This window comes from Haliotis asinina, chromosome 10 (genome assembly GCF_037392515.1).
Source record: "Haliotis asinina isolate JCU_RB_2024 chromosome 10, JCU_Hal_asi_v2, whole genome shotgun sequence".
Taxonomy (NCBI): Eukaryota; Metazoa; Mollusca; class Gastropoda; order Lepetellida; family Haliotidae; genus Haliotis; species Haliotis asinina.
The window spans coordinates 1,745,477-1,761,354 of NC_090289.1; the positions used below are offsets into that span (position 1 = coordinate 1,745,477).

The following is a 15,878-nucleotide window of genomic DNA, read 5'->3' on the forward strand; positions in this document are numbered from 1 at the left end:
GTTCAGGTAGTCAGCTATCCTGCGGTCACATTCCCAGTCAGCTGTATTGCACTCACGTTCAATTAGTCAGCTATCCTGTGGTCACATTCCCAGTCAGCTATATTGCACTCACGTTCAGGTAGTCAGCTATCCAGCAGTCACATTCCCAGTCAGCTATATTGCACTCACGTTCAGGTAGTCAGCTATCCAGCGGTCACATTCCCAGTCAGCTATATTGCACTCACGTTCTGGTAGTCAGCTATCCAGCAGTCACATTCCCAGTCAGCTGTATTGCACTCACGTTCAGGTAATCAGCTATCCAGCAGTCACATTCCCAGTCAGCTGTATTGCACTCACGTTCAGGTAGTCAGCTATCCTGCGGTCACATTCCCAGTCAGCTGTATTGCACTCACGTTCAGTTAGTCAGCTATCCTGTGGTCACATTCCCAGTCAGCTATATTGCACTCACGTTCAGGTAGTCAGCTATCCTGTGGTCACATTCCCAGTCAGATATATTGCACTCACGTTCAGGTAGTCAGCTATCCAGCAGTCACATTCCCAGTCAGCTGTATTGCACTCACGTTCAGGTAGTCAGCTATCCTGTGGTCACATTCCCAGTCAGCTGTATTGCACTCACGTTCAGGTAGTCAGCTATCCTGCGGTCACATTCCCAGTCAGATATATTGCACTCATGTTCAGGTAGTCAACTATCCAGCAGTCACATTCCCAGTCAGCTGTATTGCACTCACGTTCAGGTAGTCAGCTATCCAGCAGTCACATTCCCAGTCAGCTGTATTGCACTCACGTTCAGGTAGTCAGCTATACCGCACTGACATTCCGACAGTCACGATATAATGCATTCACATTAACATGCCATCAAGATATGAACTCTTCTGCCCACCAGACTGCCATCATATTTCGTCGTCTCACATCACATGCATGAGATGCGTTGAGCCTTTACGGTGCTACAGACATTTTCAGTATTCAGTAATTTACATCTTTATGTCATGACGAACACATGTTTACTCCGGCAGGGATTAACCACGTATGACATAACCTAGAGTTTCCATTTTAAAGTTTTTGTAAACCCTACACTTTATCGAGTCTACCTTATCACCACCACCCAGTGCCATTTCCTGGCCTGAATGTGCATAAACCCAGTCTATGGTATGGAAAAGCCATTTTCGTACATATGTAGATTTGATAACCGAGAATGCTAGGTACTGCTCATATTACAACTGTTTTAATTAGAGACGTCACGTGACACGGAGGAGCAGTATCAACCTCGAAAGATAAAGGCGATGATAGTAGAGCATGAATACACGATGCCATTTTGGTAATAAGTGATACTTACGTAGGTGCCTGACTCTGAAGGTGCGGGTTCGAACCCGGATGGGACTCAACCAAAAATTTACTAGAATTTGTAATTTACCAAGAAAGTGAAATCTCAAATATGACGTATGTTGGATAGGAGAGCAGTTGTGAAACAAAATGCGTCATATAAATTCGTTAAAAACGCCGTGCAATAATTTTTATAATAAGTTCGATTTTTTGTGCATTTCTAACAGTTTTGAACTCTGTCGAGATAAAGACAGATGGTTTGTTTCAGCATAATGTATTTCGAAGTCGGCTGCAACAAAGAGCCGGCTATTATGAATGAGTTTGTGATGAGTGCACAGGCAAAGTGTAGCGCAAAATGGGTTGCGCAGCAGAACGAAACTGACCAGTCTTCGTATATGCGAGCGAAGCGAGCAAAGGTTGGCAACAAACTTTCCTCGCTTCGGTCCGAAAAATATTTTTCATGTCAAAATGAAATATCGCCACCATCAAATATAGACACACATTTACTCACAGGGTTGTGCTCTCAGATTTCCAACCTCATACTTAACAATTACTCACGTGAAATATATTTTAATCAACGTTTTAAGCGCCGCTGGTGCTCTCACAGAGCGTTCTTCGCCTCCATTACCCCTGCCAGCTTCCGGTTCAGCGGAATGAAGGAACAAGAATAAGCAGAAATTAAGAGGACACATCATATTGCCCAAATTTCTCATTAAACTGTTCCAGATTATTTATCTGATATGTTGTGGTTATTGTTAGAATTTTAGTAACAGTTATTCTAAAAAGGCTCACTCCTGACGTAGCGAGTGGATGAATGCAAGGGAGGTAATTGCGCAAGTAGTTATTTTTGCGGGAAATACAAACACAGTAATATGTGGCCATACGCTGGGACAGATGCCGTCAGCTGGTACGTAATGTGAAGTAAAATTAAACTTATTTCTTTTCTTGTTAAGAAAAAGTGTTCGATGTGATCTAAGTACCGATTTGACGAAAAGCTATTCTTTTCATTTCTTGATCAATTCTTATCAATACAAAATAGTTCTATTACAAAGCAAAAGATCGTTTTCACTGTAAACGAAAACCGTGACACCTCACGACAAATCCACTTGATGACTTGAAATTTAAAAACAAAACATCCATACCTCAAAGTAAGTAAGTAAGTCTTTCCTGTCCCGCATTGTCCTGTTATAAGGAGATTGTGGCCTGCCTCAGCAACAGCAATGCAGTTCCTTTGCTCCTCATTCAAGGTTAATCTGCACGACGACTGTCATCTGCGAACTTTGCGGAGGGCATGCGACTCGACAAGTGTTTTCAGAGTTACCTAACCTGTTCCTTCATTCCGCTGAACCGGAAGCTGGCAGGGGTAATGGAGGCGAAGAACGCTCTGTGAGAGCACCAGCGGCGCTTAAAACGTTGATTAAAATATATTTCACGTGAGTAATTGTTAAGTATGAGGTTGGAAATCTGAGAGCACAACCCTGTGAGTAAATGTGTGTCTATATTTGATGGTGGCGATATTTCATTTTGACATGAAAAATATTTTTCGGACCGAAGCGAGGAAAGTTTGTTGCCAACCTTTGCTCGCTTCGCTCGCATATACGAAGACTGGTCAGTTTCGTTCTGCTGCGCAACCCATTTTGCGCTACACTTTGCCTGTGATGAGTGTTACTTTGTTTAAAGGAAAACACTGTTGAGGCTGTAACGCAAAAGTCTGCTTAACATATGTCATATTTGAGATTTCACCGCGACTTCCGCTGTGGCTGAGCGGGCTAGGTGGCTGACTTTGTGTGCTGGCGATTAGGTGCCTGACTCTGAGGGTGCGGGCTCGAATTCCGGATGGGACTCAACCAAAAAAGTACTAGAATTTGTACTTTACTAAGGTGAAATCCCAAATATGACATATGTTGCATTTGACCACTTTCTAAATGGCATCGTGTAATCAAAAGTCTGCGTGTTTCTTCTTAATATCGGGGGCTGTCTGCACAAGGGAATAGAGTTTTACGCTGGTTATCGCATGTTCGAAAATCATTCTAGTTTTATTACTGGAATTACTGACGGAATGAGTTCGCCCAATCGCAGTGATAGATGTCGCAGGATGTACCATCACATATTGAAAACTCTCTAGTCCTGTTAGCTATTATTAAAAACAAAGGTATTTGGTCAGACACAGCACTCAAAGTTTACAAATGGTTCTCCTATACCCAACAATGGTGGTAAATACGGTAACTGATTATCTTATCATATTCGAAGCATGTGACCAAAATACCAGCCTAGATAACACTCTACCCGGAGCAACCACGGCCAATCTGGATAGTAATAGTCAGAGCACAAGGCTTCCTCCTTTGTGATCGTGACTCGCTGTGTGTTCCGTTTGTTGATGATTGTACATGGACATTTCGACATCTCGGTGGTGATATTTGGCAGGACTGACTGACAACACACACTGATGGAGAGATTGGTGTATTTGATATTTGTTTTAGCAAGTAAGTTGACTTCATATCAATCATGTTGTGTTAGTCCAGACACTGACTGTTTTGGGGATCATGGCCACTATCGATATCTGTGCAGCGTCATACACCGGTACAGGATACAGGACGAACTCGCAGTACAGGTTTCACTTATGTTGTTCAAACACCAGTTTGTGTGTTTGTTAGTTGTCTGTCTGATGACAGTTCTTGACTGTCTCCCTTAAGCTGGCCAAATTCCAATGACATGGAACAATCTTTCAGTTTTACACATTTGCCTTTTTACACTTTGAGACACAGCCTATACGCGAGGCGGCCTTGAACAATGTGTCAGCTATATCACGGCCTCACAGTTTGATGTAAGAGGAACGCCCGAAGTGATCAATTCTTTTTTTTATTGTATCACATTCCATATAGTGCTCACATATTGTATACAATGGTATATGGGATTACATCCGACATATATTCTACATAGTCACGATATCCACTGCTATATACAGTGTTATATCTAATATGTCACAAAGTACGCGTCTTAACATCATAGCATTAACATCAGATGAATGAGTCATGTATGACATATCATAATATCTATATCCCTATGTCTGGCCTATCATACTGTATACTGCATTATGCCCAAACATATCTTATTGTACGTTGCATTACATCTGATCGATCATGTTCCATAAATCATAATGCATCAAAGCTAGCATATGTTATGTACTGCAAATACACCTGACATATTATGTTGTTAACATCGCCTCAATATCGATCAATTCTTACATAAGTATCACAAATTACCTGAGATAATATGGGATTCGGGTCCCAAGTCAGATGTTTCTCACAGCTTCTTATGTAGCCATACTGCTAGGTATAAATATACTTGTCAGATCAACCCAGTGAATGTGTCACACCTACACTCATCTCCTGTACCTTGCTCAAATACTGGTACCGGATATGTTTCAGTAGGGACCTCCGATTGTCAGAAAGCCAATCACCTATTTTGCCACCCCAACATATGAGACTGCAAACTCTGTATTTGATACTTGAGCTGGTTTCCTATATACAGTGGTCTTGAGCTTGTTGGTATCGTCTGTCTGTACCAGGCAGGGTACGTGGTTACTTGAGTCTTCTTCTGTGCCATGTGTCCTCCAGTGGACTGTGCTGGTAAATGTGTTTGGCAAAGATACCCCGAAAACAGTATTGTTTGAAAACAGTATAGAGGACAACAAGAACAGAGGACTGTCTCTGTGCCTGTAAACTTGTTTGCTGTCCTCTGTGCAGGTGGAAGTGTTTGTTGTTCTCTGTGCTGGTGAATGCATCTGTTGTCCTCCAGTGGTTTATGGCAGTGATGACGTAGAGAACCTGCTACAGTGTAAACATACGGAGCTGTCAGACCGCCTGACCAACTGCAGGAAGAGCAACCTTCAGGTGGACATCCTCAAGACGTCGTCGGCAGCGTCCAGATCAACAGGCTTCGTCGACTACGAGGAATTATTTATTTCTGCCACACGGACCACATGCAGGTGATGTGATATTCTACTACTTACGGGTACGGATATATTTTGTAGTTGTTTGCCAGAGTACTAACCTATAAGCGCACATGTAGTACTAGATTGCGGGAACACTGACGGATAAGCAACCATGTTTCAGTCAACAGGACGAGTACACAACCCAGCTGACGTGTAAACACAATGTGATAGACGAATGTCTGGCTGATCAGTACAAGAATCTGCTGCCTGACCAGTACAACTTGGCGGAAGCCGTCCGGTACTTGTGTACCAACCTGTTTGGTGAGTCACATGACTGACGTTAGTAGACCATGTCAAAAGCAAAAATTATATTTCCGTTAACTGACGTGTACACGTTTTCAGCCTATCAGATCAATATTATAATCGTGTATATCTCCTTAGCAAAGCCCTGGATCCGCTCACTTGGTTCTTGCGATCGCATTTGTTAGGACTGGTGTTCAACAGCCATTGCTCGTCATAAAAGGCGAGAGAATTTGATCGATGGTCCGGTTCCCTGATCTGGTTGACATGTCAGCTGCGTCGATTGATTCTCATAATATCAAGCATTGTGTTGTCCCCTCTTAATCATATATAGACTATCGTCATACGCCAAGAGTGTGGCACTAAACAACAACAAACGAAACAAATAAAGCAAATTACAAGCCGTTTTTAACATACAAATGTCGACAAAAGGGACAGGGAAATCACCGGGGTTGTTCTGAAGACATTTTGGGTTTTCACGTAAAACTGCTCGCTCAAAAACATCTGGTGCAAACTGGTTGTATAGCACAGAAACACACCGAGATGGGTGTGAGAGCACGTGAAATGCGAGGTAGTTGGGGGGTATATAACACAGCTAGTGGTCAACGATACATCGCACCATTCTTACCCGATTCGTGCTTATTCGTTCCCATTCGTGTTTAGGCACTTAGACTAGGTATTATTTTGTTATATTTGTAGCTTCATGTGGCTATTGTAGCAGTAATATTGTTGAATTTGTACTAGAACGTTGTTTCGACGTTAGACAATTAGTAGGGTTTAGCGGGTTTCATCTCACTAAGAGAATCACGTTCAATTCCCTGTAAGTCATCCAGTTTTCTCACTGATAACAGTTGTCAGGTTTAGTTCCTAGCTTAGGTCAAAGGTATGTTTCAAATTTTAGTTGATTAGGCTTTCAGTTACATTAGTTAGAAAGCTCAGCACAACATTTATGTCCCCTGCGCAGCAGGAGTAAGATGAGTAACCAGTATTAGCAGGAAACCAGTTTTACCGCCTGTTTTAATTTCCTATCAAATGATGCGTGGGTTTTCATTTGCGTCTATCTCACTTTTCCGGATGGAATTTCTCTAGCATTATTTCATTCTTGTTGGTATGGATAATCCAACGTTACAACTGGTTTGTGGACCGCCCTGCGGGTCTCTTTCAACAATACACTCATTGGAAAAAAGAAAACTGTCAAAACACAATATCGGCTTTCATGAGATAAAAACACAATTGTCCATTGTCGATAGCGCCAATTTCGATGCTGAGTTGTCCATTGCAGCAGGTTTTGGTGGTGATGAGCCGTGAGGACAGGACTACGATATGGTCTGTGATAACAGAGGTTTCCTCCACGCAAACGTTGACGCACAGTATCGACACTGATGTGTCTGTTGTGAGTCCCAGTGGTCTGGTGTGGTGTGGTCTGGGGAAGCGACCCTGTGGAGGGATGTACACAATCTGTCTTTCTTGACGTTGTGATGCTACTGAAGGTGGCCGACTGCGTGAACGGTCTTGGGTGCTGTTAGTGACATGATACCACTCCAGCAGTCAGGAGATTGTCCTACCATGAACATAAAGATGACCGACTACCTTGCAATCAACCCAAGATTTGGTTCCTCTGATCTGTCGTAATTCGTGCCATGACGATTGTGTCAAAACAAAACTGATGCTAAACGAGTTTTGGACTCGCTTTCATTGATAGGGTTGTCACAATATGCACGTGCGTTTTCGTTTTCACGTTTCGTTTCTCCACGTCTGGCTTTTTTGGTACATTTCTTTTTCATCAGAAAATACATTGACTTGGGTAATAACTGTAAATTTTGACTGAAAAACATGTCAACAAAACGATACAATCATAAAAAACACACCATTATGTAAGAACAAAATTGTGCAGTTGTTTTCAAAAGTGACGTTTCTTTTGTGCTTCAGTATACAAGTGTAAATACAGCTGGACTTACGTTTCCTACTGTACCCTACGTCTCATAATGACATCTGGTGGCGGTAATGTTGCTGTCATCTGATACATACTGTATGGGGGCATTTGTGATGGTAATGTGTCTGTAATGTGTCTGTAATGTGTGGCGTTTCAGATCTCAACGACCAGTGCCTCAGAGAATATATGCAGAACATGGGAGAGTGTCTGCTGCATAGGGGCTTCGACAACCCAGCCCAGCTCGCGGACTCCACAGTGACAGAGAACACGTGCAAGTCAGTGTACAATCACACTTCAGTCAGTCACAGTCGTAGCTAACGTCGTCGTAGCTAACGTCGTCGTAGCTAACGTCATATATTCAACAGTGACCCAACACAACTTGAAAGTATTTATCTCCCACACTAGAATGTTCCTGGTAAATAACATGTCATTCATGAAGTGAAAGTATATAACACATTCCCCATAATCATTGGCGGACGAACAATCAAGTTATTCTTGGACAAACATTAAACTACTTACCTAACAGAGCCAAACGCCATGCCAAAGTATTGATTTGAGTCTAAATAAGTAGTTTTCAACCTTGAAATTTATATTTGATCGAGATGGTAGCGTTGTCCAAAGTCACTTTTGTTGTGTATTTCAACATGAAGCTGGCTGATTATGGTGGCTGATTCGGGCCATCGCTTTATCGCCCTGTAAAATCTGGGCGACATAGCGACAAAGCGATAGTACGACAAGACATTGCGATATGGCGACACGATATTACGATATAGCGATACAGCCAAAAACGAAATAACGATATCACAACACGAAATAGCCATAACAAGACACGAAATTGCAACACCTCGACACGACATTGCGATAAGTAGACACGAAATGGCGATATCACGACACGAAATGGCGATAAAACTGGGCGACATAACGATATGGCGATAACGCGAAAAGGCGCCACGATATCACGACACGATATGGCGATACAGCGACAGTGCGATATAGCGATACAGCAACGTTGCGATATGACGATATTGCTCCCTTTCCATTTGTGAAATGTGGAAAAGTGGATAAGTTTATTCAGTTTTAGAATCTAATATGTGGAGTTTGGGGTGAAACATCTAGACATAATGTATATGATTAATGTACTTGGGTTTCTGTCTGTCTCTAAAGATATTTATAGATTAAGAAAGTCTGGGTCTTGTAGTTGTTATAGCATGATGCCTCTAGAAGACGATTTGAAAAGAAACAGTTATCAACATGTGTGGCCATGGTAATGTACACAAAAAGATTAATGAAGCTGATTTTCCTTTTTCCGAAAGTCGTGTCAAGTTTATGTTTCGTAGTAATGTCATCTCTTATATCAGTTCAGAACGCACAAAGTGCAATTTTGAAATAAACTAGTATACTCAATGTACTGGGCTCGTTCACAGCACATCATCCTGCCACCCACTTGTATATATACAGTATGAAGAACGTGCTTTACGCGTGCATTCTGGTAATGTCTCATGTTTGAAAGTTGTAAACTTGCCCCTAGTTTCAGATGTGTGACCATGTGTGTATTTAGTTACAACACGTACACGCGCTACAGATGTTAATAAACCGTTTGTTATAAGCCTTAACAGACATGCACAATCTACATCCCAAAATGTCAGGGCAGCTTACCCAGTCCTAGAAAAAAAGCTGAACTGTACTCATTATTCATTCATTCATTCATTCATTCATTCATTCATTCATTCATTCATTTATTTATTTATTTATTAAAAATCAAAACCTTATCTTTTACCTGTAAAGTCAACATTTTCTCGATTTGGTTTTAGCTTACACGTTCATTTTAAAGTATGATAAATTTGTAAGCGTGACCGATAATACCGCTTAACTGGTATATTGCAATTCGAACTTCACAGTACTATATAATGCGGTACACTTCGCGAACCGGTTCATCCGATACGATCGGTCATTTTCGTGATGTAGCCAAAACTACTAATAATATTCGTATTTCGTTTAGATCATTACATAATCATAGGTAACCCACCGATGCAACAAGAATATTGAACAATGATCTCGCTAATATCTCTGAATGAGAAAATGAATTGCAGGTATCGATTAGTCCCGAAAAACCAGTGGCAGCCTTATTCGCTAAAAGGCAATACCTAGAGCGAAAACAGATTTAATGATGGATGACTATCATAAACATTTAGAGGTATGATTTTAAAGCAATGGTATATGGAATACGCAAATCGAATATCAAATAAAGAAACTAGTCTTATAATATATTGCTTTGAAGCCTTAAATATAAACTAATAAACTAAACAGAGAGTATAATTATATCATCCTTGCTAACTTTGACTACTGTGCCTTCATTTTGGACAATTGAGCCCAAGAACAAGGATTAGTACTAGAAAGATTACACCATGCTCATTGTACCATACTTGAGGCCATCAGGTGTATCAGTCATAACAAATGACGAAGAAACTAGTATACCATATCTCTTTCAAAGGAGAAAGAATCATAAATTATGTATTTTTTATAAGATGGCACATGAATTAACGCCAGAGTACTTAACAAGATTAGCTCCACAAAACGTGGGGAAAAAACAAACTTACTATTGCCTTCGTAATGCCAGAGATACTCAAGGCAGTCAGACCAAAAACAACTAAATTAGTATAACACTGTAAATATCTTCTTCCATCAGTCTTACAAGGCTAGAATAATCTGGACGAATATGTAAATTGGCAGAATCATTGTCTAAATGTAAATTATATCTTACTAATTACACTCTCTTTTCCAGAGCTATAAATACTTCAATTTTGACACGCGCTTTTCCCAAATTATCATGTCCAAACTGAGACTGGGATGTAGCGTTTTAAACTCACACCAGTTCGAAAGACATATAAAAGAAAATAGTTCATACAAATGTATTTTTTAACAGATGATACCACCACACTTCATGTTTTTGCCCGCTATATTATCATATCACCCATAACCAGTACTTCTGCTGTTGAAGAAATACTCTGCGGAGTACTCATGCAGAATTGCTTCTTAAATCCATTTATCATTTCATAATTAACTCCAAACGTTTGGTTAAATAACACATTTAAAATACCATAAGTACAAACTCGTTTTCTTGGTTTTGAAAATTGCTTCATTCAATTATACATCTTTTTTACAATCTCTTAATCGTGTTTAATTCGTTTAAGTTGTTTTGTCTTGGGCGAGGCATCAATAACGGACTTGTTCTGCCTGTTTGCCAATCCTTTTTGTGGGTTTGTGGTGTCTTTCTGGTGTCTTTTCTTTGAATAAATACTGTTTAAACCGCATTTTAATAGTTTCGAAAATGTTTATTGGTGATATGACCGTGTTAGCATGACACTTAAACTATATGAATAAAAAAATAGATTGGTTCGACACATATGATTATAAACAAACCGAAATAGTGAACGCCGCTTTTTCTCAAGTTCCAAACATTAGAGCGAAGCATTCAGTTTGGAAACATGTTCAATTGCTCTCTCCTACAATCACACCTGAGTCATAACTGGCTAATGGCATTGTTTCAAAAGAAATGAAACAGTAATTTCATGACCTTAAATCATGTGTTCCACTTTCATAATGCATTGCAATACATATTGCATTGCACCATCGTATATCACAAAACATTGCAATACGAAAAATTTGGTAACACTCAAACCTGCTAATGACCATTTAAAGAAAATCGGTAAATAACCAAAACATTTCTACATTTAGTGTAATTATTTTGCCTTATCGATGGAACAATGATTTCATGTGTCGACATTGTTCCATTATTCATTAGTTAATGGTAATATGACGCCACAGTTACACAGCTGGTAAGAGATTAGAGGTACGTCTTAAACAGTAATAACCACTCCACCATTCAAATACAACACTGACACTGAGAGGTTTTTATCTGTTTCTTTCCAAATAGTTTACCAGAGGCATCGTGCTATAGAACTACAAGACCCAGGGTTTCTTAATCTATACATATCTGTAGAGATAGATTGAAACCCATGTACTTTATTCATATACATTATGTTATATTAACTAGATGTTTCACCCCCAAAATATTTACATCCCCGTACATGTAGCTTTCCAGCAAAATTCTATTGCTCTAGCCTCCACAAATCTAAAATGAAGTGAATTCCACCTAATTTTGTATCAGATTCTTTAATCTAATCATGTGTAATATTGTATCCATGACTGATTATCTGGGCTATCTGTCTCTTCAAACACAGAAGGTCCTCAGTGGGTCCACAATACTGTATTCGGCGTCATATACACAATTACATGACAGTGCAGCAACGGCCAGATTGATCTCGAAGGGGATCTTCAGTCCACTTGCCTTGCCGTAGTATGACTTGGTCTAGTCCCTTGAAAAACAGAATTGTATGTGTATAGTCTCACTTTCAGGCACCCTTGTATCGTATGTACAGTACATGCATGGGCAGTCTGCAGTATCCAGTACCACATCCACAAGATAAAGCTTCCATATGCTGCTGACCCACACTTGGCTTGCTGATGGCCATCATAATAATGGCCAAACTGCACTGTAAAGATTTAGATATATTACTTTACCTCAACTCAGGAACGTACAAACGTATCTATATTCCCTCTGAATTCTGAGATTGACTTACTATACCTACTGAAATTCATTTAGCGTACAATGTATTTATTTATTTTCTTATCTATAGATACAAAAAAATTAAAAAAAGTCTTCTACGTGTTTTCTTTATGATCATATTTTCATTTCTTGATAAGCAAGCGTCATTCTTAAAGAAAACACCGTATGATGCCAAATATGTTCTAATGAAATCCTATAGCCTACAAAGTTCGCATGATCATGGCCTGGACAACCACCACAGTTTTCAATATGTCATCACTAATCGTGCTCTTGGATGAGCTATTTGTGTAAAATGGATGGTTTTACAAATGGGTTTATCTCACATACGTCACATATTAGATTCTAAAACTGAATAAACTTACCCGCCATTCCACATTTCAAATGGAAAGGGAGCAATATCGCCATCTCGCAATGTCGCTGTATGGCCATATCGTGTGATATCGCAATGTCGCCTTTTCGCGTTATCGCCATACCGTAATGTCGCCCAGTTTTATCGCCATTTCGTGTCTAGCTATCGCAATGTCGTGTCGAGGTGTTGCAATTTCCTGTCTTGTTATCGCTATATCGTGTCTCGTTATCGCCATTTCGTGTTGTGATATCGTTATTTCGTTTTTGGCTGTATCGCTATATCGTAATATCGTGTCGCCATATCTTGTCGTACTATCGCTTTGTCGCTATGTCGCCCAGATTTTACAGGGCGATAAAGCGATGACCCGAATCAGCCACCATAGGAGACATTTCTTGCTGAGAAAAGGTGCAAAGTATTCACTTACCCTCTGCCTCTGGATACCCATGGGAAGTGATTGATATACGGAGATCTCCGGAGAGTTCGGGGATATCCGGAGAGTTCGTGGATATCCGGAGCTGCACGACTGGCTGGGCAATGCAAGAAACTTCTGAGCAAATACAACACAAAGAAAACCCCAACAAACGTGGATGTATTTCTCCGTTTAAAACGTCAAAACAGGGTTTGTTTGTTACGATTAATCTATACCCAAATGATTAGATGACCAGTGATGTTCTGACTTGTTTACAGATTGTATTCCTACGCCTCGACGTGTGTTGCAACAACCTTCCGACCGTGTGGTGTCACTCCGCTCAAGATCTACAGAAAAGCTATGACCTACCTCGCGCCACGTGCCTGCAGTGGGGCGGTCAAGGTCACCGCAGTAATGCTGACTCTTGCAATAACAGCGTCTAAAACGTTGTTCGAAATGTTGCTCTGAAGACTTTATGATACACAAAATGACCTTTTCAAAACTGTGTAAATGGTAGACAAGCGAAAAAATATGTAGTGTAAATACTTAATATATTGAATGGAAGAATGGCCACATTATGCTGATTCCAGGGCCTTCAGGGCGCAGGTGTGTTACACCACATCACATTACAGATACGAGAATCCTGCCCCGAATGCAGTCAGTCGACATCAGTTTGATTAGACAATGTGGAAATCGTTTGGTATTAAACGTGTAGTGTGACCCTAGCATGTTTAAGGACATTATAAGTTGTTCACTGGTCGCGAAGGGGCCATGGGCTCACGTACACTCGAGGTGTGTTTACGTTCCCCAAGCCCGCAGAGCCTGTGAACAACGTATTTATCTTACCGAACACCTGAATGTTAATTTTGAACTGTTTGAACGCGAGGCGAATCGCCATTTTGGAGATGACATAAGGTAAACAGATTTAGAGTGATCTCCCTTCCATCCATTTTCCATCGCAAAACATCGGTAATTTCCGTGCTTGATGCGTGATTCAATGTTATTCGAGACAAAGAAGTACTATCATGAAGCACCGGAAGAGTTCGGAATTCCCAGCGGTACATTGAAAATAATAGAATAGCGCTTAGCCAATCGGAAAGCGACATTCGTGTGTGAGGTAAGATAATAGGTAATAAACGTGTAGTGTGACCCTACATCTATGTTCCTCCACATCTATGCTTAATGCATGAACTACTATAGTAACCGATATCAGCATCTATAGTATCACATCACCACCCACTATCATCACACCATCATCAGCTAGTAACATCACCTCACTAGCGTCTATCACCACATCATCAGCTAATAACATCACCTCATTAGCATCTGTCATCACACCATCGTCAACTGATAACATCACTTGAGTGGCTGTTAACATCAACAAATTAGCGTCTGTTATCACATCATCGGCTGCTAACATCACCCCACTAGCGTCTAGCATCACGCCATCCGTTGTTAATATCAACTCATTAGCGTCTAGCATCATACCATCGGCTGCCAGCATCATGATATCAGGTACTAACATCGCCCTACTAGCGTCTAGCATCATACCATCGGCTGCCAGCATCATGTTATCAGGTACTAACATCGCCCCACTAGCGTCTAGCATCATACCATCGGCTGCCAGCATCATGTTATCAGGTACTAACATCGCCCCACTAGCGTCGAGCATCATACCATCGGCTGCCAGCATCATGTTATCAGGTACTAACATCGCCCCACTAGCGTCTAGCATCATACCATCGGCTGCCAGCATCATGTTATCAGGTACTAACATCGCCCCACTAGCGTCTAGCATCATACCATCGGCTGCCAGCATCATGTTATCAGGTACTAACATCGCCCCACTAGCGTCTAGCATCATACCATCGGCTGCCAGCATCATGTTATCAGGTACTAACATCGCCCCACTAGCGTCTAGCATCATACCATCGGCTGCCAGCATCATGTTATCAGGTACTAACATCGCCCCACTAGCGTCTAGCATCATACCATCGGCTGCCAGCATCATGTTATCAGGTACTAACATCGCCCCACTAGCGTCTAGCATCATACCATCGGCTGCCAGCATCATGTTATCAGGTACTAACATCGCCCTACTAGCGTCTAGCGTCATACCATCGGCTGCCAGCATCATGTTATCAGGTATTAACATCATCGTGCCTATTGCTACTACAATACTACCTATAATATTATACACCAGGTTAAACTCATAGCATTAGCTCCTTTCACGACATCCTGTGACCCCATGACCCTCTCCTGTGACACAATGACACCCATGGCCACATGAAAGCCCTTCCAATGACACCCATCCACACCTACCCCACCTCCCACAACCTCGCAACCCTCCTTGTGACCGAGTCATCGTGTATGCACGTTGTGTAATTACACTCACGGATAATTGTTCTTCTACCACAGTACTTTGTAAATAAATAACTTTAAAGTAATTATCGTGTACATTATTTGTCCCAGTGACGACATGACATTCCAGCACTTAGAAACATGATTGCTGACAATTGGCGAGGAGGGGCACGCGGCAGCAGCAGGAATAGACAGGTGCATCTCATGCACTGGCATTTCGAGGTAACAGCTGTGCACTGGTGACGAGATGAAGTTCACTGTACAGGCAACAAAACCTGATAATTAAAGTGTATGGTGTCTTTTGTGGTGGAGCGGAAGCGGGGAGGCCAGGGTTTTTTTTGTTTATTTTTTAATTATATGCCATCGATGGGTATATAAAAAGTGCTTCCAAGTCATTGAGTTTATACATATGCTTTGAAACACAACATAGAAGAGACGAGTGATCCCGTATGTGTCGAAAAAAAACCGATGCAAAATCATCAAAACCGAGGAATTCCCATTAAACAAAAAAAGTAAATCGAACAAAATGATATTAAAACTGCGAATCCTTATCGTATACCTTGCAAATAAAACATGTAAGTCTCAGACCTTCATTCAACCTACAATAAAAGTTGTTTAACAAACGATCATAGTTTCAAACTGATG

At 41.0% G+C, this 15,878-nt stretch overlaps 1 protein-coding gene across 1 annotated transcript; it reads left to right on the plus strand.

The window, feature by feature from the left end:
- The first annotated feature begins 3,587 nt into the window (after positions 1 to 3,587).
- LOC137297713 (uncharacterized) lies at positions 3,588 to 15,319 on the plus strand. The gene is made up of 5 exons (XM_067829646.1): positions 3,588 to 3,803; positions 5,119 to 5,308; positions 5,436 to 5,575; positions 7,645 to 7,762; positions 13,151 to 15,319. The coding sequence occupies exons 1-5, from the start codon at positions 3,767 to 3,769 to the stop codon at positions 13,338 to 13,340; spliced, it is 675 nt and encodes a 224-aa protein (XP_067685747.1). The 5' UTR covers positions 3,588 to 3,766; the 3' UTR covers positions 13,341 to 15,319.
- Positions 15,320 to 15,878: the final 559 nt, after the last annotated feature.